At 39.4% G+C, this 24,965-nt stretch overlaps 1 protein-coding gene across 1 annotated transcript in view; it reads left to right on the top strand.

Annotated features, from left to right (window-relative positions):
- The window catches only part of SLC27A2 (solute carrier family 27 member 2), a 54,893-nt gene that overhangs the window by 14,184 nt on the left and 15,744 nt on the right, over positions 1–24,965 (top strand). The window contains exons 2-5 of the mRNA XM_024118070.2: positions 2,542–2,751; positions 6,579–6,737; positions 9,075–9,199; positions 21,662–21,856. Coding sequence (XP_023973838.1) covers positions 2,542–2,751; positions 6,579–6,737; positions 9,075–9,199; positions 21,662–21,856 — 689 coding nt within the window. The remainder of the gene's footprint in view (positions 1–2,541; positions 2,752–6,578; positions 6,738–9,074; positions 9,200–21,661; positions 21,857–24,965) is intronic.

Raw genomic sequence — 24,965 nt, 5'->3', positions numbered from 1 at the left:
AATGGGACCTAATAAAACTTAAAAGCTTTTGCACAGCAAAGGAAACCATAAACAAGACGAAAAGACAACCCTCAGAATGGGAGAAAATATTTGCAAATGAATCCACGGACAAAGGATTAATCTCCAAAATATATAAACAGCTCATGCAGCTCAATATTAAAAAAACAAACAACCCAGTCAAAAAATGGGCAGAGACGTAAATAGACATTTCTCCAAAGAAGACAAACAGATGGCCAAGAAGCACCTGAAAAGCTGCTCAACATCACTAATTATTAGAGAAATGCAAATCAAAACTACAATGAGGTATCACCTCACACCATATTAACCCATATATGTGGAACCTAGAAAAATGGTACAGATGAACCGGTTTGCAGGGCAGAAATTTGAGACACAAATGTAGAGAACAAACATAAGGACACCAAGGGGTGAAAGCTGTGGGCGGATGAGGGTGGTGGTGTGATGAATTGGGCGATTGGGTTTGACATGTATACACTGATGTGTATTAAATGGATGACTAATAAGAACCTGCTGCATAAAAAAATAAATAAAATAAAAATTAAAAAAAAAAAGAATCTGCCTGCCAATGAAGGGGACACGGGATCGAGCACTGGTCTGGGAAGATCCCACATGCTGTGGGGCAACTAAGCCCATGCGCCACAACTACTGAGCCTGCGCTCTACACCCCGCAAGCCACAACTACTGAGTCCACGTGCCACAACTGCTGAAGCCCGTGCGCCTAGTGCCCGAGCTCCGCAACAAGAGAAGCCACCCCAATGAGAAGCCCTTGCACCGCAATGAAGAGTAACCCCTGCTCTCCACAACTAGAGAAAGTCCGTGTGCAGCAACGAAGACCCAATGCAGCCAAAGATAATAAATAAATAAATAAATAAATAAATTTTTTAAAAAAAAGAACTGAGGCAAATAGTACATTGAGGAAGACGACCAATAGAAACTCCAGGAGAAAACTATTCAAGAAGGGAAAGATGATTATTGTGTGTTACTTGGCTCTGCAGTCATATTTACAAATAATTACATTGTCATAATCTTGTCAATCTTGATGATTGGTTCTAGAGCTTCTAGAGCCAACACACAGACAAAGCTAGGAAGACAGAATTATAGTTTCAGAATAGATGTAAATACCGTTAACCTAGACTATAAAGTGAAGATAATAACTGTTGGGGGTGGACAAAGGGGATGGGGATCAAAAATGATAAGTCAAGAGGGAGCAGGAAAAGCACATAATTTGGTGATGGAGAAGTGATTGCTAGAAGAAACAGCTAAAAAAATCTGAAAGTCATTGCCTCTAGGCAGCAGGTTTATTTGTGAGATAAGGGCCTGTTGATTTTCATTATAAACTCTTTTGTACTATTTGATTTATATTTGTCAGGTGTATGATTGTTTTGGTTAAAAAGTTTTAAAACTTTTAAAATGCATCTGTCGAGATGATATCTCATGTCTTGATGGAGACATCATACATAAACATGTGAAAAACAAAGCATATAACGTGGGATAAACCTCCTTAGGGAGGTTTAGCCTCCCTAAGGTAATTCCCTGGGATATTGAGTCACCTTCCTATTAAGAATAAGCCTATTCACTTCAGTTATTACCATTCAAGACAAATAAGCTTAAAGACCATCTCATCTTATGGTTTAGCAGCACAAAAAACCAAGTAGCAAACCTGAAATGTGGTTTGCATATTACATGAATGCCTTTTAAATTTTTTGACCTTGACCCACTGTAAAAACTACATTTTTGTGTGACTCAGCACACACACACCCACATAGCTGAAACAAAACTTAAAAAAAAAAATACTTACCTCTTCCTGTGTGTGATATGCTCTGAAAATTTCTATTTCATTCTATTTTATTTTTTAGAATAATGGTCACTTTAAATGATTTTAACAATCCACTGCTGTATTATGACCCATAGTTTGAAAAACATGCTAATCGGTCTATTTTTTCTTAGGCCAGAGAAGGTGCTTGTGAGATTTGGAGCTTATGTCTCAGATCAGCTGAACCTTCCTAGTAGAACTACTTGTTGCTGATATGTAAAACAATGTGTTATATAAAGTTAGCTTCTATCATCTTTGTTAGTAGCATGGCTCCCCTCTTTTCATTTCTCTTTTTCCTTAAAATTTTCTTTTTTTAAAATCACTGGTCCTGTGGGGCACATATTAGGAATAACTATATATATATATATATATATATATATATCAGATATGCATAAAAGTTATACACTTAAATAATCTTGGTTTTTACCCATATGTCTATTTGTTTGCACTTGCCATGTAAAGTACAGACTTCAGCCAACCATCTGCTGCTTATGAAACCATTAAAACCCAACCTCCCCTCAAATATTGGGATCTTGGGATATTTTCAAATTTGGTAAATTCCATGTTAAATATGCATAACTCTAAGCATCACTATATCGACACGTTTTAGCAAAGTTTGGGGAAAACAAAATCACTGCAAAATTTATTGCACTAATAGACTTAAATGAACTAATTTAGTTTGTTTGGATTTTTTGTCTCATTAAATTAAGAACTACAAGCAGCTGTTGAAGAGGTGCTGCCAAGCCTGAAAAAAGATGATGTGGCCATCTATTACGTGAGCAGAAGTTCTAACACCGATGGGGTCGACTCTTTCTTAGACAAAGTGGATGAAGTGTCAACTGAATCTATCCCAGAGTCCTGGAGGTCGGAAGTGACCTTTTTCACTCCTGCCGTATACATTTATACTTCTGGAACCACAGGTAAAAATAAAGAGAGGATTCTCCAAGAAATGGACCTATCCTGAAAGTGTTAAATGTTGGGTTAGATTTTCAAATGCTCTCTTTCTTCGGCAAAACTTATCAGATAACTAATACTTCAGGGGATTTAGCTCTTTGCCTGTGGGAATTGATCTTGTTTCATAGCATATGAAACCATTTGGGTTTCTCTAAGCTATGCATATCTCCCCCAATTGGTGTATAGAACAGATAAAGAGGTTAATCAAGAACTACAAAAATAGTTATGATGATGGATAAGATTTGGCACTGAATAGGTTGTTGGAATTTTTTTAACGATTGCTGCATTTTGATTATATTATATCCAGAGTCCATATATAATGTATAACCAATTATAAATGGACCACCAAAGAAGACTGCAGAACAATAATGGGGTTATATTTATACAAATATTTTGACCACTATCTTTCCATGCAACACTGACTTGGAGCTGTTTGGTGCTGTGGGTGTAGGATGGCTCTTAGCTGAGGGCCTAAAATAGTGTATTTCATCAAATCTAGGATGCTTTACACCTTCAGTGTAAGCTGCACCATTATTTTGTAAGCCACTAAGAGAAAACACTGCCAATTATCAGTGTTACTGGAACCCTGCCACATGGACCAGGCAATATTAAAGGTAGGATGTACTAGGTGCTCCTTTAGGAGCTTTACGGCGTTTGTTCATACAATTCTCCCACCACTCTTAAGGTGGGTACTACTCTTATTCCTATTTTACAGATTCAGAAACCAATGCTTAGAGAGGTTAAGAACTTTCCAAGACCAGAAGTAGAAGTGTCAGGATTCACCTTGGTAGGCTGACTCCACAGCTCATGCAACTGACCATTCTGCCAGAACACCTCCTAGTTCATCCATTTAACAGCTATTTGATGTCTGCCTATTCTAGGCCAGGGGAAGTTACCAAAACGTAATCAAATGAAGCCTGAGTGATATATTTAAGGGGAGGGCAGGAAGCTAGCCCCAGCATGCTAATTATTAATATTGGGAAGTTGACTATGTGAATCATTTATCTCTTTTGGTTAAAATTTTAACTTAAGCAGGTAATACAAATATGCATTCTCCTTGTAAAATTCCGTTAAGATCGTACAGCAAACCTGAACGAACTTTTTGGCCAATCAATAAATAAGGGTTCCTTTGAGCCCCATGAGGAGGGGTGGCTGGGGATGACCTATTAAAGCTGATTCCCAGAGCATAATGTCTGTCACTGTTTTGTCAAAAGTTATATATCGCCATGCCAACAGAATGGTAGGATGACACAGTTAACCAAATGCTTCCACTACATCCAGACTCTACCCTAATATATGGAAATTTTACCCTCTTTTTTTTTTTTTTTTTTTTGCGGTACGCGGGCCTCTCACTGTTGTGGCCTCTCCCGTTGTAGAGAACAGGCTCCAGACGCGCAGGCTCAGTGGCCATGGCTCACGGGCCCAGCCGCTCTGCGGCATGTGGGATCTTCCCGGACCGGGGCACGAACCCGTGACCCCTGCATTGGCAGGAGGACTCTCAACCACTGCGCCACCAGGGAAGCCCTACTCTCATTTTTAATAGAATGGTAAAACTAAACTGAAAACTTTGGTTTGGGAAATAGCTGAGATAAAACAAGCCCTTTTAGTTAGTGACTGGGTGTTCTAGTCTTAATACTATATAGGTAAGTATATAGTATTAAGACACTTCTTCACAATTGCAGGTTTTGACATCAAATATAAAATTCATTTTAGGGGAAAAAGAGAATAAGCAGTCTTTAATTTAATCCTATAATTCAGAATTTAGATTTAATTGGAATATAATTGGGTTGACGTTTTTGTTACTTTTCTTCTCTCTGAATAAAATATTTGCTAAGTTACTCTTCCAAACATTAATTAAAAGAATTCATTTAAGCAATCAGAGAACAAAATGTTTTCCTTGTTCCTCAGTCAGTAGCACAAAATTATGTAATAGTTACCAGATATTCTTATTTCTTCATTAAAACAAAAATTTTAATTAGGAAAGTTTCTGAAAGTACTTCAAACCAGCAAAGGATGTGCATTTCTTTTTTTTTCTTTTTTTTTTAAATATAATTCAGAGCTTTTACTATCTGGACAATTTTTTTCCAAGGTGAATACAGTTGATTTATTGATGCTTTCTTCTGTTTCAACAAAGACCATGAATTGTGAATTGTGTTTATGATGATGGTAGTTTGCCAGCCATACTGCTTTGCCTTATAACAAATTACTTTTATTCAGGCAATATCCAGCTAAGGTACCATCAAATATTGAAGCATCTGAATCTTCAGAGAATTGCCTTCCTCTTCCCAAAGCCAGTTTACCCACTCAGGTCTTAAACTCTAGCCCCAGCCCCTTGGTAATGACTTCATGCCCTTCCCAACTGAACTGACTCCCATGGGAAACAATATAAGTGTACTCTTTCAATTAAGTCTTACAAAAAACTTACATAAATTATAGTTAAGAAAATGCAAATGTACTTAGTATAATAAAACTACATTGAGATACCATTTTTCACCTTTTAGTTTGGCAGAAATCCCAACATTTGAAAGGATACCTTGGAAGGGCTATGAGGAAACAGGTGCACTCATGTATTACTGATGGGGGAGTAAATGGGGACAGCCCTTATAACAGGCAATGTGGCAGTGTCTATCAAAATTACAAAGACATATCTTTTGACCTAGCAGTCTCACACCAGCAAATTTATCCTACAGATGGAGAATCATTCATAGTGCACAGTGCCATGTGGACCAGGTTATTCACTGCAGCATCATTTGAAATTGCAAAATAATATGAATAAATTATAACACACACACAAAGGACTTGATGCAGCTGAGAGAGAGAATAAATGAATGAAAAAAGAGGGGAAAGTTCTACATACAAATATGGACAGAACTCGAAAATACATTAAGTGGAGCAGGGACAAGTGCAGAAAAGTGTGCTTTTTTTAAAATGGGGGAAAGGGCAAGAACATATAAGCAAATGAGCTTATATTTGTATAAAGAAACTCTAGAACAGTACATAAGAAATTCATAAAAGTGGTTATGAAGGAAGGAGATAGGATGGATAGGCTATTTACTCTCTCTGAATCTCAACCTTCTCATCTGCAAATTAGAGAATATAATTCTACTTATTAATTATGAGAATTAAATGAAATTTTGAAAATACAGTTGACACTTGAACAATGTGCAGGTTAGGGGTACTGACCCTCCACACAGTTGAAGATATGCGTATAACTTATAGAAGGCCCTCCATATAGGTTCCTAGGTATCTGCGATTTTTCATTAATGGATTCAATCAACCATGGATGTATTTACTATTGAAAAAAATCCTCATATAAGTGGCCCCGAGCCGTTCAAACCCCTGTTGTTCAAGGATCAACTATACCTTGCAAGGTGGTAGACCCAGAGCAGAAATTCAATAGACATTCTTTCCTTTTTCCTCAACTTACTACTGTAATAACCATGTAACTCAGAAGTCAGCAAACTATGGCCTGTGGGCCACAAACAGCCCCGCCACCTGTTTTGTAAATAAAGTTTTATGGCAACAGAGCCAAGTTTGTTCCTTTTTGTTGTGGCTGCTTTCAGCTATAATAGCAGAGTTGAGTAGTTGCAATAGAGACTATGACCCTGCAAAGCCTAAAACATTTACCATCTGGTTCTTTACAGAAAAAAAATTGCCAACTTCTGGTGTAACTGAATGCAATCCTCTAATCACCAGCTGATGAATCTTCCTAAGCCACATCTCTCTCCCAGACCACATGTCTGTGAATGACCACTCTTGGTTCACTCATGGCTTCTCTTGTGTGTTTACAAAGGTCTCCCGAAAGCTGCAATGATCAATCATCTTCGCATTTGGTATGGAGCCAACCTTGCTGCTGCCAGTGGGATAACGGAGAATGACGTAGTCTATACCACCCTACCCTTGTACCACAGTGCTGCGCTTTTGGTTGGCTTACATGGATGTATCCTGACTGGTAAGCTTTTTCTCTCAACAAGGTGTTGGAGCCCAGTACACATTCAATGTGCTCATAAGGAAAAGTAATACAAAATTTGCTACTTTCCTGTGTGCCTGGAACGGTGTTTAATTCCCTGTTGATAACTAGCTTGTTTGGCTCACAATAGCAAGCATCCAAAAAAATTTATAGGGAATTCCCTGGTGGTCCACTGGTTAGGACTCCATGCTTTCAATGCCAAGGGCCCGGGTTCAATCCCTGGTCAGGGAACTAAGATCCCACGTGGCCAAATAAATAAATAAATAAATAAAAAGAATTTATATTTTCTCATGCCTGCTTGTCTAGTAATATAATGCTATAATTGTTCAGTATATCAAAGAGGAAACTTCTTTAAAATATTTTAGGTCTTTATCCAGGTTAAGGTACTTGATCCTTCGATTCCATAAATAATTCTCCTATGTCATTTCTGTCTTCAGAAATCTACATGTTGATCTCCATTAGCATCTGATTTAAACTTCTCATTCAGTTGTCCCATTCTACTTTTTTCTTCCCTACTCCCACAGGTCCTCAGCTCTGGTCAGAATACTTAGCTTTCCATCTCTTCTCTCTTCTTCTGAAACTTTACCATTTAAATTAAAATTGCCATCCTTTCTCCTGTCAGTAGGATTTCTGCCCTTTGTATATATAAAGTCTCAGTCCAATATCCACCTCTTCCAGGAAACCACCTCTAACTTTCTCACTAAGCTAAACACCTTAATTTTTTCTGCCATATGACATTTTATTTTAAATATTTATTATATATAGTAGCATATACGCATATGCATATACAAATACACATATGATTCTCCAAGCCTCTGCTCCTTTCCCTCATCAACTTACTGATCAGCTATAAAACACTTAGCCCAGCATCAGTACCAGTCTTCAAATCAGCAAGGAATGCCTGGGTCTGATCATATTGTTGGGCCCTTCAAGAACAGGGTGACTCTGAAACTCTCGTAGAGACAAATCAATCACTCACACATTTGCTTAAGCACAATTGATAGATGCTAAAAAAGAAAATATAGTATTTTTTAAAATTTCTCCTAAAATATTGGACTTTTGTATATTTAGGAGTAGAAATAAACTAATAATGTGAAAAATATTTGTGACATTTTTAAATTTCACTTTACTACATTTCATACCTATCGTTAGATTGGATATGATAGATATATTGTTTATACCCATTGTATTAGTTTCCTATTGCTACTGTAATAAATTACCACAAACCTAGTGGTTTAAAACAACACAGGTTTATTCTCTTACTGTTTTGAAAGTCAGAAGTCCTAAAATCAAGATGTCAACAAGGCTGCATTTCTTCTGGAAGCTCTAGGGAAGCTCTAGGGAATCCATTTTCTTGCCTTTCCCAGTGTCTGGAGGCTGCCTGCATTCTTTGGCTCGTAGCCCCTTCTTTCATCTTCAAACATTTCACTCCAATCTTTTGTTTCTGTCATCCTTTCTCCTTCTGCCCTTGATCTTCTTGACTTCCCCTTATAAGCACCCTTGTGATTACATTGGGCTCTCCCAGACAATCCAAAATAATCTTCCCATTTCAAGATCCTTAATTTAATCACATCTACATAGTCCCTTTTGTCATGTAAGGTAGCATAGTCACAGGTTCTAGGGATTAGGATGTGGATGTCTTTGGGAACCATTATTCTGTCTACATCACCCATCAAAGAAGAATATAGCCTGCTTACTCAAGACCCTGGCTCTCCATCACTTATAAAACTGTCAGGCTCCTCCACCTGGCACTTAAAAACTCTCCAAGATTGCACCCCTAGCTGCTTCTCCAGGTTCATCTCCCTTGACCCACCCAGCCTTCACCACTCTAGTCACAGGCCAGCAGAGTCTTGGCCATCCCCCAACCTTCTGGACTGTCCTGTCTTTATGTTCATGCATTTTCCGCCGCCAGGAATTCTCTCATCTTTCTCGATATTCACTTCTCAAGACCTAATTCAAATCCTATGCCTTTCTCAGCCCTTGCCCCCAAGCAGAATTAATCTACACACAGACACACACACACACACACATGCGCGCGCGTGCGCGCACCCTTAGGGCCTCACTGAACCTCGTTTATTGCGCACTGACTCTAATTAGAAAAATTTGTGTCTTCTCCCCCACTAGATTGGAAGCTCCTATAGGACAAAACTGTGTCTTATTCATTTTTTTTGCATTGAATATAACTGGTACCTAATACTTGTTTGTGAATATAATTCATATATAATTTTTTTTAATTTATAAATTTCAAAAGTGACAAGTATAATTAGGGACTTTTTTGGTAGCATTTCTTTATTAGTACTTTCTACACCTTCTCTGTAGGTGCTACTGTTGTTTTGCGGGCCAAATTTTCAGCCAGCCAGTTTTGGGATGACTGCAGAAAATATAACGTCACTATCATTCAGTATATCGGTGAACTGCTTCGGTATTTATGCAACTCTCCCCAGGTAACACTCCCCATGTTTCATTATCTTTTTGAAATGCATAAGATGGGAATTCAAGTCACTTTGGGTCATGCTAGGTTTCAGCTGCTTCTTGTATATCGGTTTTCAGTTTACACTACAGTTACTTTTCATGATAAAGAGCCTGGCACCACACCTACCACAGGGGATTTACCAGATGGCAGCTGCTGTAATAACATTATTATTCCCTACCTTTGTACCTGTTTTCACATCTGACCCTCTACCTAGCATATCCTCTGCTTCTTTCTCTACCTGTTTAAACCCTACTCACAGTCAAAGCCCAGTTCAAATGATACCTCATATGTTAAATTTATTTGGGTCACCCCAACAAAAGTCATTGCTCCCTTCCCCTACCTCATTTGTTTTCTCCTCCTTTGTGGCCCTTGTCAGATTGCAGGTGTTTGTCTTCATGCCTCCCATCCTCCCTAGGCTGTAAAATCTTTGATGGCAGGGACCACATCTTAGCTCCTTGCCCTCTCTTATACCACAGGCATGCAGGAAACTTTTACTTAATGTTGCTTACTGAATAAACCCCCATATGGCTTTGAAACCATCTGACAAAATCTGTTACCAAGCTTAGAACAGTTGCCCCAAAGGTAAGTAACTCCAAGGGCTTTGGATCTGCCCTATTTGCAGATATCCAGATATCTTGAAGGGGTTGTTTGAAACAGTTCCTTCTTCCCAGTCCCTCAGCTCTCATCAGAGAGGGCAGCCTGCCTGGGGACCAGATCAAGGTTTCTCAACAGTGGCACTGCTAATATTTGTGGCCAGTTTATTTTTTGCTGTATGGACTTATCCCATGTACTATAGGATGTATAGTAGCATCTTTGGCCTTTACCCAGGACATGCCAGTGGTACCCTCCCCATCCCCCCAGGTCATGATCATCAAAATGTCTTCCGACATTGCCAGATGTCCCCTGGCAGGCAAAATCAACCCCAGATGAGAACCACTAGACCATATAATGCAGTAAACTCACAAGATTCTACTTTCTTTAATCCTTTCACTCATCATAAGAAAACAAACTCAAAGGATCACTAAGTTGATCAATTGCTATTTATAAGCAACTGTTATGTTCAATTTATATACAGGCTACCTCAGAGATATTGCAGATTCAGTTCCAGACCACCACAATAAAGCAAATATCACAATAAAGCAAGTCACGTGAATTTTTTGGTTTCCCAGTGCACATAAAAGTTATGTTTATACTATACTGTAGTTTGTTAAGTGTGCAATAGCATTATATCTTTAAAATGCAGTGTACATACCTTAATTTTAAAATACTTTATTACTAAAAATGTTAACGATCATCTGAAAATGCCAGTTTGCCAAAAACCTTCAATATGTAAAAAAAAAAAAAAAAAATGCAGTATCTGCAAAGCACAATAAAGCGAGGTATGCCTGTAACAGAAGCAGTGTGACATAAAGAATTATAAGATACTCTTGCCTTAGTTCTTTCTCTCCTCACTTCATTCAGTCTCTGCCCACATGTCACCTCATAAAAGAGACCCCTCCTACAAATTCTCAAACATACCACCCTACCCCTTACCATGCATCTCATGGGTTACTGCTTTTCGTGGCACTGTCACTTCTGACATAGTGCATGTTTATATGACTGTTATCTTTCTCCTCCAGTTAAATGAAAGCTCCATGCATCAGGAGCTTTGCTGATTGCCAGATCCCCAGCACCGAGATCTGTATCTGGCACATCCTATGCGTCAACAAATTTTGCTGAATGAACCTCTAAATTCTTGCCCCTGAAAGATGTATAACTGACTTGAGGGAAGTAATGTATTCCCCCCAAATGTTTGGGCTCAGCACATATTATTCTGATTCAGGGGGTACATTCAACAGATTTATGAGGGTCATAATTAGCTGTAAGCTGGGTAAGGACCTTTCCCATAGCACTGGGTGAATCTTGAGGACATTATGTTAAGTGAAATAGCCAATCACAAAAAGACGGACAGTGTATGATTCCACTTATATGAGGTACTTAGAGTATTCAAAATCATATAGACAGAAAGTAGAATAGAGGCTGCTTGGGGCTGCAGGGAAGGGGGGAATAGGGAGGTTAATGGGTATGGAGTTTCAATTTTACAAGATGAAAGGAGTTATGGATATGGATGATTGTGATGGTTGCATAACATTACGAATGTATTTAATACCACTGAACTGTACAGATAAAATAGTTGAGAGTAAATTTTACATTGTATGTATTTTACCACAATTGAAAAAAAAATCACGACAGGAGACCCAGGTTCTGTGAATTTAAAGGGAGCTTAAAGAAAGACTGTATCAAAAGGACTTCTCAGAAGTGGATACAGACAATCCTGCAGTCTGCAAAATGGAAACCACAATCACAGAAAGTTAGACAAAATGAAAAGGCAGGGGATTATGTCCCAGATGAAGGAACAAGATAAAACCCCAGAAAAACAATTAAGTGAAGTGGAGACAGGCAACCTTCCAGAAAAAGAATTCAGAATAATGATAGTGAAGATAATCCAGGATCCCAGAAGAAGAAAGGAGGCAAGGATCAAGAAGATGCAAGAAACATTTAACAAAGACCTAGAAGAACTAAAGAACAACCAAACAGAGATGAACAATACAATAACTGAAATTAAAAATACACTAGAAGGAATCAATAGCAAGAATAACTGAGGCAGAAGAACAGATAAGTGACCTGGAAGACAGAATTGTGGAAATCACTGCTGTGGAACAGAATAAAGAAAAAAGAATGAAAAGAAATGAGACAGCCTAAGAGACCTCTGGGACATTAAATGCACCAACAGTTGCATTATAGGGGTCCCAGAAGGAGAAGAGATAGAGAAAGGACCTGAGAAAATATTTGAAGAGATAACTGCTGAAAACTTCCCTAACATGGGATAGAAAATGGTCACCCAAGTCCAGGAGGCACAGAGAGTCCCAGGCAGGATAAACCCAAGGAGGAACATGCCAAGACACACAGTAATCAAATTGACAAAAATTAAAGACAAAGAAAAAATAATAAAAGCAACAAGGAAAAAATGACAACATACAAGGGAACTCCCATAAGGTTAACAGCTGATTTCTCAGCAGAAACACTGCAGACCAGAAGGGAGTGGCATGATATATTTAAAGTGATGAAAGGGAAGAACCTACAACCAAGAATAGCCTACCCAGCCAGGCTCTCATTCACACTTGATGGAGAAATCAAAAGCTTTACAAACAAACCAAAGCTAAAGAATTCAGCACCACCAGACGAGCTTTGCAACAAATGCTAAAGGAACTCCTCTAGGCGGGAAAGAGACCAGAAACTTAAAACAACCTTGTACATATATAGACTGCTATATCAAAACCTCATGGGAACAGCAAACCCAAAAACTGCAATAGATACAAACACAACACTAAAGATGGTCATCAAACCATAAGAGAAGAGAACTTAAGAGGAAGGGAAGAAAAAAGACCTACAAAAACAAACCCAAAACAATTAAGAAAATGGCAATAGGAACATACATATCAATAATTACCTTAAATGTAAATGGATTAAATGCTCCAACCAAAAGACATAGACTGGCTGAATGGATACAAAAACAAGACCTGTATATTTGCTGTCTACAAAAGACCCACTTCAGACCTAGAGACATATACAGACTGAAAGTGAAGGGATGGAAGAAGGTATTCCATGCAAATGGAAATCACAAGAAAGAGGGAGTAGCAATACTCATATCAGACAAAATAGACTTTAAAATAAAGACTGTTATAAGAGACAAAGAAGGTCACTACATAATGATCAAGAGATCAATCCAAGAAGAAGTTATAACAAGTCTAAATATATATGGACCCAACATAGGAGCACCTCAATATATAAGGCAAATACTAACAGCCATAAAGGGAGAAATTGACAGTAACACAGTAGTAGTGGGGAACTTTAACACCCCAATTTCATCAAAGGACAGATCATCCAGACAGAAAATCAGTAAGAAAACACAGGCCTTAAATGATACATTGGACCAGGTGGACTTAATTGATATTTATAGAGTATTCCATCCCAAAGCAGCAGAATACACATTCTTCTCAAGTGCACATGGATCGTTCTCCAGGACTGACCATGTGCTGGGCCACCAAGTGAGCGTTGGTAAATTTAAGAAAATTGAAATCATATCAAGCATCCTTTCCAGCCACAATGCTATAGATTAGAAATAAACTACAAGAAAAAAAAACTGTAAAAAACACAAACACTTAATTGTGTTTGGAGGCTAAACAATATGCTACTAAACAATGGATCACTGAAGAACTCAAAGAAGAAATCAAAAAATACCTAGAGAAAAATGAAAATGAAAGCACAACAATTCAAAACCTATGGTATGCAGCAAAAGCAGTTCTAAGAGGGAAGTTTATAGCAATACAGTCTTACCTCAGGAAACAAGAAACATCTCAAATAACAACCTAACTTTACACCTAAAGAAACTAGAGATAGAAGAACAAACAAAACTTAAAGTTAGTAGAAGGAAAGAAATCATAAAGATCAGAGCAGAAATAACAGAAATAGAGATAAAGAAAGAAAACGATAGCAAAGATCAATGAAACTAAAAGCTGGTTCTTTGAAAAGATAAACAAAATTGATAAACCTTTAGCCAGACTCATCAAGAAAAAAAGGGAGAGGATTCAAATCAATAAAATTGGAAATGAAAAAGGAGAAGTTAAAAATGACACCATAGAAATACAAAGGATCATAAGAGACTACTACAAGCAACTGTATGCCAATGAAATGGACAACCTGGAAGAAATGGACAAATTCTTAGAAAAGTACAATCTCCCAAGACTGAACCAGGAAGAAATAGAAAATATGAAACAGACCAATCACAAGTACTGAAATTGAAACTGATTTAAAAACTCCCAACAAACAAAAGTCCAGGACCTGATGGCTTCACAGGCAAATTCTATCAAACATTTAGAGAAGAGCTAACACTTATCCTTCTGAAACTGTTCCAAAAAATTGCAGAGGAAGGAAAACTCCCAAACTCATTCTATGAGGCCACCATCACCCTGATATGAAGACCAGACAAAGATACCACAAAAAAAGAAAATTACAGGCCAAAGTCACTGATGAACACAGGTACAAAAATCCTCAACAAAATACTAGCAATCCAAATCCAACAATACATTAAAAGGATCATACACCATGATCAAGTGGAATTTATCCCAGGGATGCAAAGATTTTTCAATATCCACAAATGAATCAGTGTGATACATCACATCAACAAATTGAAGAATATATAAAAACCATATGATCATCTCAACAGGTGCAGAAAAATATTTTGACAAAATTGAGCACCCATTTATGATAAAGACTCTCCAGAAAGTGGGCATACAGGAAACCTACCTCAACATAATAAAAGCCATATACAACACACCTACAGCTAACATCATACTCAACAGTGAAAAGCTGAAAGCATTGCCTCTAAGATCAGGTACAAAACAAGGATGTCCACTCTCACCACTTTTATTCAACATAATGTTGGAAGTCCTAGCTCCAGCAATCAGAGAAGAAAAAGAAATAAAAGGAATCCAATTTGGAAAAGAAGTTAAACTGTCACTGTTTGCAGATGACATGATTCTATACATAGAAAATCCTAAAGATGCTACCAGAAAACTACTAGAGTTCATCAATGAATTTGGTAAAGTTGCTGGTTACAAAATTAATGCACAGAAAGCTGTTGCATTTCTATACACTAACAACAAAAGATCAGAAAAAGAAATTCAAGAAATAATCCTATTTACCATCACATCAAAAAGAATAAAATACCTAGGAATAAACCTACCTAAGGAGACAAAAGACCTGTACTCTGAAAACTATAGTAAGACACTGATGAAAGAAATCGAAGACAACACAAACAGATGGAAGGATATACCACGTTCTTGGATTGGAAGAATCAATATTGTCAAAATGACTTTACTATCCAAGACAATCTACAGATTCTATGTAATCCCTATCAAATTACCAATGGCATTTTTCACAGAACTGGAACAAAAAAATCTTAAAACTTGGTGTTTGGAAGGGGAAATAAGATAGACCAGAACCCTGAAACAGCTGAATAGACTCAGCTCACCTCCCTTGTGTTGTCTGCCTTCCCTCCAAAATTAGGTAACCTCTGTGGTCCTTTCCCAGCCTAAAATGTCTGTCTCTGCACCACCTCCATTCAGATAGAAAACAGAATGGAGGGGGACTTCCCTGGTGGTCCAGTGGTTAAGACTTCATCTTCCAATGCAGGGGATGCGGGTTCGATCCCTGGTTGGGGAACTAAGATCCCACATGCCTCGTGGCCAAAAAACCAAAACATAAAACAGAAGCAATGTTTTAACAAATTCAATAAAGACTTTAAAAATGGTCCACATCAAAAAAATCTTAAAAAAAAAAAAAAGAAAGAAAACAGAATGGAGGGGTGTGTAGCAGCACAGAGTAGAGAGTGGTCAGTTTGTCCAGGACAGGGGTAGACCAGGGGAAAGAAGGACAGAGAGCAGAATCAGGGTAGGTTTGCCAAAGAGGTGAGTTTTGAAGGGTGCAGAAAAGTTTTCCAGCCATGCAGGGAAAGAAGGGCTAATGATTAGCTGGAACAGCATGGCAGAGCAGTGGAATAAAGCATCTGCCGTACTGGGAACTGCAAGCAGCATGGCAGGAGGCGAGACTGATTGGCTGGTCCAGGTAACAAGAGTTTTACTGTTCTGAGACTCAAGTGTGAATGTGATAAAGCACCACGAAAGGGCCTGAGAGTGATGTGGGAGGTGGTTTTTAAAGACAATCCCTTTGTGTGCAGTGGGAAGATACACTAGACACAGAAAGCCCTCTTCTGTAAAACGAAGAGGTTGAATTTCACCCTTTCACTCCTGTCAATGGTTGCTTTCTGTTCTCCTCAGGGAGTCAAGCAGAAGTATAGCATATTAGTTGTTAAGGACATGGACTCAGGAATTTTTCTAAGGTGGTGAATAGCTTCTGCCCTTTCACCTCTTGGAAGTCTTCCCCAAAATGAGGAGGACAAGGAAAAGCCACACAAGCTCTATCATCCTAGAAACTAAGAGACATTGCAACCAGGAACTACATAGTACAGAGAGCTGAAAGATAAAGGTCATTGCCATAGCAGGGCTGAGAGGGGTGAAACTTGAGAGGCAATTACGAACAAGAAGGAAGCTGATTGACTTCCTAAAGCCTGAGAAATTGGAGGCACCAAACACAACTGAGGTTTGGATGAGGTACCAGGCTTGAAAACAGGAGAATTTTTGAAAATCTGTGTATGAAACAGCTATACCTACTGCTCCCATATCCCACTTCTGTAGGAGACAGGAGGCTTATTCTCTGGAGAAGAGCTAGAGAAGCTTTGAACTCAAGGATCCCAAGAGCAGAGGAGGGCAGGGGTGAGGCACTGAGAGCAGGGATTGAGTAACTGTCTACTTACTGACCAGGGAGACCCCAGCTCCCTTCCCCTGCCCCGCTTCCAGAACTCCAGTAGTCAGTTTAATGCTTGCAGGCAAGAGAGCAGAGGAGGGTTATGCTTAGGAAGAACTAAACATTCTCAGAAAAGAAACTGGACATTGGCTCACTGCCCCATCACCAGACAGTGCAGCCAACCTGGCAACAGCCCCTCCCCACCACACAAAGTGGCTCAAACATCTTTTTTGTTGCCTTACTTCTAAATATGAACAGATACCAAAGGAAAGCCTCTAACAGGAAAGATCATTTTCTAAAAAGAAGAAAAAGCAGCATCAATTCAAAGAGCAGGAGAAGACTTCCAGAAATCAATAATTAATATTCTCAGAAATAGAGAAGATTTTATATCCATTAAACAAAAATAGTATGCTACCAAAAAGAAACAAGAGTAAGACCTCCTGAAAAATAAAAATACGATTTAAAAATTACTTAATCCATAGAAAGTTTGGAAGATAAAGTTGAGAAATCTTACAAAAAATTGGAGGAAAGACAAAGTGATGGACATGAAGAGAGACAAAATAAGAAAATTAGAGGATCAATCCAAAAGATCCAATATCTGATTAATAGGAAATAGGGGAAAGGATAGTGAAAATGTAGAGGAAATTATTAAAGAAATAATATACGAAAACTTCCCAAAACTGAAGGACAGATTGAAACGGCTAATTGAGTACCTAATAAAATGAGTGGAATTTTTTTTTATTCTTAAAATATTCTATGATGATATTTAAGACTATCAAAAAAAGAAAGAGAGGGACTTCCCTGGTGGCACAGTGGTTAAGAATCCACCTGCCAGTGCAGGGGACACGGGTTCGATCCCAGGTCCCGGAAGATCCCACATGCCGCGGAGCAACCAAGCCCGTGCACCACAACTACTGAGCCTGCGCTCTAGAGCCCACAAGCCACAACTACTGAGCCCACGGGCCACAACTCCTGAAGCCCATGTGCCTAGAGCCCATGCTCCACAACAGGAGAAGCCACCAGACTGAGAAGCCCACACACCACAACAAAGAGTGGCCCCCACTTGCCACAACTAGAGAAAGCCCGCATGCAGCAACAAAGGCCCAACGCAGCCAAAAATAAAATTATTTAATTGATTAATTATTTTTAAATGATTGCCTATTTTAAAAAAAGAGAAAGAGAGAAGATTCTATAAGAATAACAGTTGACTTGCCAACAGCAACACTCAAGCTGGTAGCTACAGGGAGCAGTGCCTTCAAAATTCTAAGTAAACATTATTACCTATCTAGAATTTCATATCCAACCAAATTATCAATCAAGTATAAAATAAGAATATTTTCAGACATTCAAAGTCTCAAAAAAATCTTACCTCCCGTATACCCTCCTTTAGGAAGTTCCTAGAGAAAGTATTCCACCCTAACAGGAGAGTATAAAAAGAAAAAGGAAAACACAAGATCCAGGAAAGAGAGGCAAAGGGTATCCCCAGGCCTGGAAAACAACTTGTCCAGATTGGAGCAAAAGGATAAAAGGAAGAAAAATGGAAAAAAGGAAATTATATCATCTGATAGAAGGAGGAACGTTGTATTTAGATGCTTTTGGAGGGTAAGGAAAGAACTACAAACAGAAACTAAGAAAATGAAGCAAAGGGGCAGGGAGGAAATTAATCCCAGGAAAAACAAACATTTGTTCAAGAATTTGTTCATAGTATATTATACTTAGCTCATCAGTGGTGGATTAGGGGCAAAGTAATGTGAGCACTGAATATTGATTTAACCAAAAATTGTGATATTGAAAAATTGGGAGAGAGCTTAATCCCCATCCAGCACAAAAGGAAATCAGTAAGTAATGTCTAAAGTGATTAATCAAAAGATAGTGGTATAAGCATTTAATTTAGAAATATGCAGGTGAGAAGAAACAGCTACAGGGGTTAAAAGTGTCTGCCTCTGGGTGGTAGGCTGAAGGCAAAGGATGAGGACAGATAAGTGGAATAACATTTCTTCATGTAAAAGTCTTTCAGTACTATTTGGTTCTTAAACTCTGTGTGTGTGTGTGTCGCTTTTTTTTTAACTAAGGAAAGGAGTGCTCTCCGAAGTCATGTAGATTTGGATTTGAATTTGGGGACAACTGTGTTTCTACCTGTGTGATCTTGGGCAAATTATTTTAAACTTCTCAAAGCTCCATTTCCTCAATTGTAATATGAGGCAACTACTTGATTACCTCTCATATTTCAGTAGGGCTCCTTGGAACCTTAAGATAATGCAGGGCAATTGCCTGGCACATAGCAAAGCCCTCAATAAAAGTCTTCTGCTTCCTCTGATTACCTGGTGCCCTGCACCCTCTCTGGACACCCTGACCTCTCACCCTTCATCAGTCATTCAATCCGTGGTGGATTAAAATCCCCCAGGTGTGTTTGCATGTTGCACCTCACCTCTAATGTGGAATAGAATGTTCGATCTTTGTTAAAGAAAAATGAGAAGGTGACCCTTGACCTTTGGGGAGTGGCTTTGGTGGTGAGGAAATACTGTTTCTTCTTTTGGAGAAACACCAGTGCTCTCAGGCCCTGGTGAGCAAAAGCTTAGATGAGAACCAGACATCTCTGAAGCCTCCAGGGCCTCTCGGTTTGTGTCCACAAACATTTCCAGCCTACAGCCTTAATCCCTTCTGCTGGTGTAATAAGATCCCTCCGTTTATGATGAAAACTAAGCTGATGGCATTGTGACTGTTAGCCCAGCTACCTGGCACCGCAGGTGACAGCTGCACCTCTGAGGCTGGCCCGCTTCCCACATCTCCAGAGCACTGCCGCCTCCTGCACCCTAAACCCTGCCCTGGTGCTGATGTCCCAGCCATTAACTGTTGAACAAGGAAGTTGAGGGTTTCCTGGTGGAGGTTATTTCTTCTTTTACTGCAAGAATTGCACTATATGCAAAGCACAGGTCCAGGCATGGTGGGTGACATATAGAGAGATTTGGCCTCAAAGGAGCTTACAGTCTAATGGGAGAGATAAATGTTCACCACCCAATAGACAAGGAAATGAACTAAGAGGGTGATTATGGGCTGCATATAGAAGAAGTAAGGTCTCCGGTCTACACACTGGAATGCTACTTTGGAGCTTCTCACACAGGCCTGGGACCAAGTCAACCCCAGGTCAGGTGGTTATTTTCAAGCAAAAGTAAGTATTCCACAAATATTTGTGATGGTTTATTCTCAGAGTGGCAGTGAGGGACAGCAGTGTGGGGGGCAAGGGTAGCCTCTGGAAAGCTGACAATCCTTGCTGAGGAGAGTAGTGCCTTATGGACAGGATGACCCTATAAACTACTATCCAAACAGGGGCATTTGAGAATGAAAGGAGTGTCATTAATTAGCACATCAGGACAACAGGTGTAAACCAGGATCAGCCCTGGCAAACCAGATATATAGTCTCCTGACTTATAAGTACTTGATAATTAGAAAAGGGAATCGATTCAGTGACTTACAGACCGATAGAGCTGATGAAGAGGATAGGTTCCCACTCAGTCAGAATAAATAAGTTCATGCAGGTTCAGAAGGCTTCTCAGGTAAGTCTCCTCAACACCCTGGTTAAGAAACACTGGGACAACACGCCTAGTCTCTCTCTCTCTACACATTTCCTCCTCAAAAAGACGGCACAAGGGGCCCAGTTTTAACTAGTGAAAGGTATTGTCCGCCTCTCTGGTTAGGACTCCTGAAAGAACTTCACCACCTGACTTTTGACCAAGGAGCTACTTAAAAATTAAATGCATACATGCTGCTCCACGGGCTCCTTGGCTTCTCTCACATGGAAACAAATTCAAGGTTTGTTTGGTTTGGTTTCTAACTGCTATATCAAAGGCCCTCCCCTTGTCAGAGAACTGCCAGCCTCTCTCTGCAAACGTTTTTTTTTCAAAAAGGATCTCTTATTCCAGAATCACTGCACAGTGATTTCACAGAGTAGGAAATGAGGTACAAAATACTCCTTAGAACATTTGCTCTTTTAAGCAAGTTGCTGTTCAGTCAAAGAAATTCACATTTGATAGGAGAGGAGAATCCTAGTTTCCTGGCACTTCTACCCCACTCCATCCTATTTTCCGTTAGGTAGAGGTCATCAAGTTACAGATTTTGCAAGTTAAAATTATACTTATTTACCTGTCCCTCCCTCCAGGCTGTGATCTCCTGACATAACATCAAATGCCTTATTGATATAAAATATCATTAAAATTACCCAAGGTTTGGACGTATTTGTAGGGCCTCATAAATGGAAAGCAGACCAGTCCTCATCCCCTCTCTTGCTCATACAAGCTCTGCTTTCAGTTCTTATACCCAAAACAGCCTTTCCTTTGTGATTTTTATTTATAGCAAAGTATATTCCTCCCAGGCCACCTCAGGTAACTGGGAGCCAGCTTCTTCTCTCTCTTCCCCTTCCCATCCCATCAGAACAGTTTCATTGTGTTGGTTCAGTTCTACCTGCTCTTGTGACCACTGGGTCTATCTGTTAGACAAATGCATGATCAAGAGTCTTCTCCCCAGTCCCGCCAGGCCCTCACATGAATTCTCTTGAATGACTGTAGAAAATGATTCTCTCTCTTTGCCTGCACTGTGTTCCCATTTTCTTCGTCATTGTCAAGTGAAGATTATTGCTTCAGATTGTGTCAGTCTCTGACAGACCTCTCCCATGGGGCCTTTCCTTTCTGGCAATTCACTGAGATCCACCAGCCTCATCAAGAAAACAATCAATGCATGACTTAAGCTTCAGATTGGATATGGATTAAATGTTGGCATCACTTAGTTCTGTCAAGTGACAAATCAAAATGGGAAAATCCAAGCCTTTCAGCTATTAAATCAGAGTTCCCACTGTCGGCCCATACTGTGTGTGTTGGTAGGGGGGGAGGTGTAATATGTGTGGATGACAGAAAAGGCATGCACTAAGGTCAGCTGATAACCAACATGAATATGTAGAAACATAAAGGCCACTATTAATATGTAAGTACAGGCTCCAGAGATGTTTCAGCTTGGTCTCTTCTTCGTCCTGCTACAGAAACTAAACGATCGTGACCATAAAGTGAGAGTGGCATTGGGAAATGGCTTGCGAGGAGATGTGTGGAGAGAATTCATCAAGAGATTTGGGGACATTCATATTTATGAGTTCTATGCTTCCACTGAAGGCAATATCGGATTTGTGAATTACACGAGAAAAGTCGGTGCTGTTGGAAGAGTAAACTACCTACTGAGAGTAAGTACATTGAAAAATGAGGGCAGCCAGCTTTCAGCACATGGAGATTTCTTAAAAGCTATGTCATGATGATGTTATCAGAATTCCATGCAGTCTCAGAGCCATGGGCCATTCATATCACCAAGAGAGGTTTTGCTCAGGCTCTGTGACAATGACCTAAAAATGACACGGTCCTCTAATTTTAAAATATTAATTTCTATTAATAACAACCCATTATGCCTTTGCCATCTGCAACTTGTGTGAAGTCTTCTAAATGCCATTTATACTTGTATATGTTAAAACACCTGAAGGTTACCAGTTCTGTATGTTTACTATACACCGTGAAATGTGGTACTTCCCTTTCATCACACTGTACGTTACCACAACCAGGGGAATTTTTTATACATATAGGTGCAGGGCCCCCACCCCCTGAGCTTTGGATTCAATTGTTCTGAGGGGAAGCCCAGGCATCAGTATTTTTTTTAAGCTGTTCAGCCAGGGTTAAGAACCACTCCTTCGAGATAACCAGGGTGCATCCGAGTTGTAGGATCTTGTAAACATTTGTTTTCACCTAGTAACTACACCAGAAAGATATTTCTTACGTGTAAGCCAGCTCTCACAGCATTCTCTTTTCCCTCTCAGTCATTTTATTGCCTCATCTCCAGACAATCCCTTTGCCTTTTATTGTGCTAGAGCAGTCAGTCTTCCAGATGACCACCTATTCTGCAAAATTCCAGAAATATTCAGCGAATGCTGAACCTTCACTTGCTTGAGCAGTCATTACTGTGGTTATGCCTTGGGCAGCTCATCCTGCCTGGGCATGAAACAGCCACACCAGAGCTCCCAGGCAACCTGTGCCCCCAGAGACTGACCAGCAAAGTACAGAGGACAATAGTCCATGTGCATAAGAGATCTGGCCCAAGAGATCAAATTCCACTACCATCACAGACTAGCCCAAGGTCATGCCCTTTGTGTTCCTTAGGCCTCAACTTCAGAATCTATGAGGGAGACAGAAAGAGAAAATATAGAGCCTAGTGCCTGGCCCAAACTCAGTGTAATAAGGGAAGAGAGTTGTTGAAAGGATTACATTAAATAGGATATAGCCCAGGGCTTCAGGCCACAACAAAGGGAGGCCCGCATACCACAAAAAAAAAAAAAAAAAAAAAAAAAATAGGATATAGCCCAATGCCTGTCATATAATAGCCTTGAAGAGTTATTAGTTGTAAAGTTTATTACTGTTCCATTCCTTGTATTCTGGCCTGATCTCCAGGCATTCCCAAGTCCAAGGAACCTCTCTAACAATAACAGCCAAACCTACACTACACATGTCCCTCCACTGTGCTCCACACCTGTGCCATCCAATACAGTAGCCACTAGCTACATGTAGCTATTTAAATTATGTAAATTTTTAATCAGTTCTTCATTCACCCTAGCCACATTTCAAGTGCTCAGTAGCCACATGTGTTTAGTGATGACCACGTTGAGTAGTACAGTTGTAGGACATTTCCATCATCACAGAAAATTCCACTGGGCAGCACTACTACAGACTGAGAATCAATTTCCTACTCCCCACTGGAATCGCTGCTGAGAGGGTTAATCTTCTCTAGTTAGCATCAGGCTAACCTGAACCAGCCCAAACCTTGGATACCCAGGCTAAATGCAGTTCACAACAAGAGAGGGCAGAAAGCTGAGCTGAGGCCTGGTGCAAGCTATCTATGTTGTCACTACTAACCCTCAGAAAACGTGAGTTGCAGGGAAACTTTCATTTCAAACTAAACCTGAGGACCCGAGAAATTGATGCTGTATATTACTAGTTCTTTGCTTCTCATCCATTGATTGCCATGTTTTATTGTCAGTTTTTCTACTTTAAACAAAACCATATTTTTTTAACTAGAAAAAAAGGAAGACCATGACCCTGCATTTGATAAGGAAAAAAAGCATTACTTACCACCCCAAATTTTTTTTACATTCTTGCAAATAAATAAGATCTACATTTGTTGACTATGAATGCTATTTGGTTTCTAATGGTTAACTGCTACTACCAAAGCATATGATTGGTTAATTTATCATACAGATTTGAATACAAATTTGAAATGGACATAGTAATCATGGTTAATAATTAAAATTAAATACTGTCACATTTGTATTTTTCTGCCAATATAAAAAATAGTATATTTATTGCTCTTACTGAATTAAATTTAAATTCTTATGCCCTTGAATTATAGTAACATGAAATATGGTGAAATTTTAATAATTTTATAGCCATGGGCATGAAACAAATTATACCATTATATCATTGAATCTTAAATGTATTGGAGAACATGTCCCTGGAATGCGAAACATCTAACAGTAGTGTATTAAGGTTAAACAAGTTTGTTGTGTTTTTTTTTTTGCCATACGCGGGCCTCTCACTGCTGTGGCCTCTCCCGTTGCGGAACACAGGCTCCGGACGCACAGGCTCAGCGGCCATGGCCCACGGGCCCAGCCGCTCCACGGTATGTGGGATCTTCCCGGACCGGAGCACGAACCCGTGTCCCCTGCATCGGCAGGCGGACTCTCAACCACTGTGCCACCAGGGAAGCCCCAAGATTTTTTTTTATAACATTTTTATTAGAGTATAATTGCTTTACAATGGTCTGTTAGTTTCTGCTTTATAACAAAGTGAATCAGTTATACATAAACATATATCCCCATATCTCTTCCCTCCTGTGTCTCCCTCCATCCCACCCTCCCTATCCCACCCTTCTAGCTGCTCACAAAGCACGGAGCTGATCTCCCTGTGCTATGTGATTGCTTCCCACTAGCTATCTATTTTACATTTGGTAGTATATATTTGTCCATATGTACACTACCACTCTCTCACTTTGTCCCAGCTTACCCTTCCCCCTCCCCGTGTCCACAAGTCCATTCTCTAGTAGGTCTGCTTCTTTATTCCCGTCATGTCCCTAGGTTCTTCATGACCACTTTTTTTTCTTTTTTCGATTCCATATATATGTGTTAGCATATGGTATTTGTTTTTCTCTTTCTGACTTACTTCACTCTGTATGACAGACTCTAGGTCCATCCACCTCACTACAAATAACTCAATTTCGTTTCCTTTTAATGGCTGGTAATATTCCATTGTATATAT

The sequence above is a fragment of the Physeter macrocephalus genome, chromosome 11 (assembly GCF_002837175.3).
Source record: "Physeter macrocephalus isolate SW-GA chromosome 11, ASM283717v5, whole genome shotgun sequence".
In the NCBI taxonomy this organism is placed as follows: domain Eukaryota; kingdom Metazoa; phylum Chordata; class Mammalia; order Artiodactyla; family Physeteridae; genus Physeter; species Physeter macrocephalus.
This window is presented reverse-complemented; position numbering and strand designations above follow the sequence as displayed.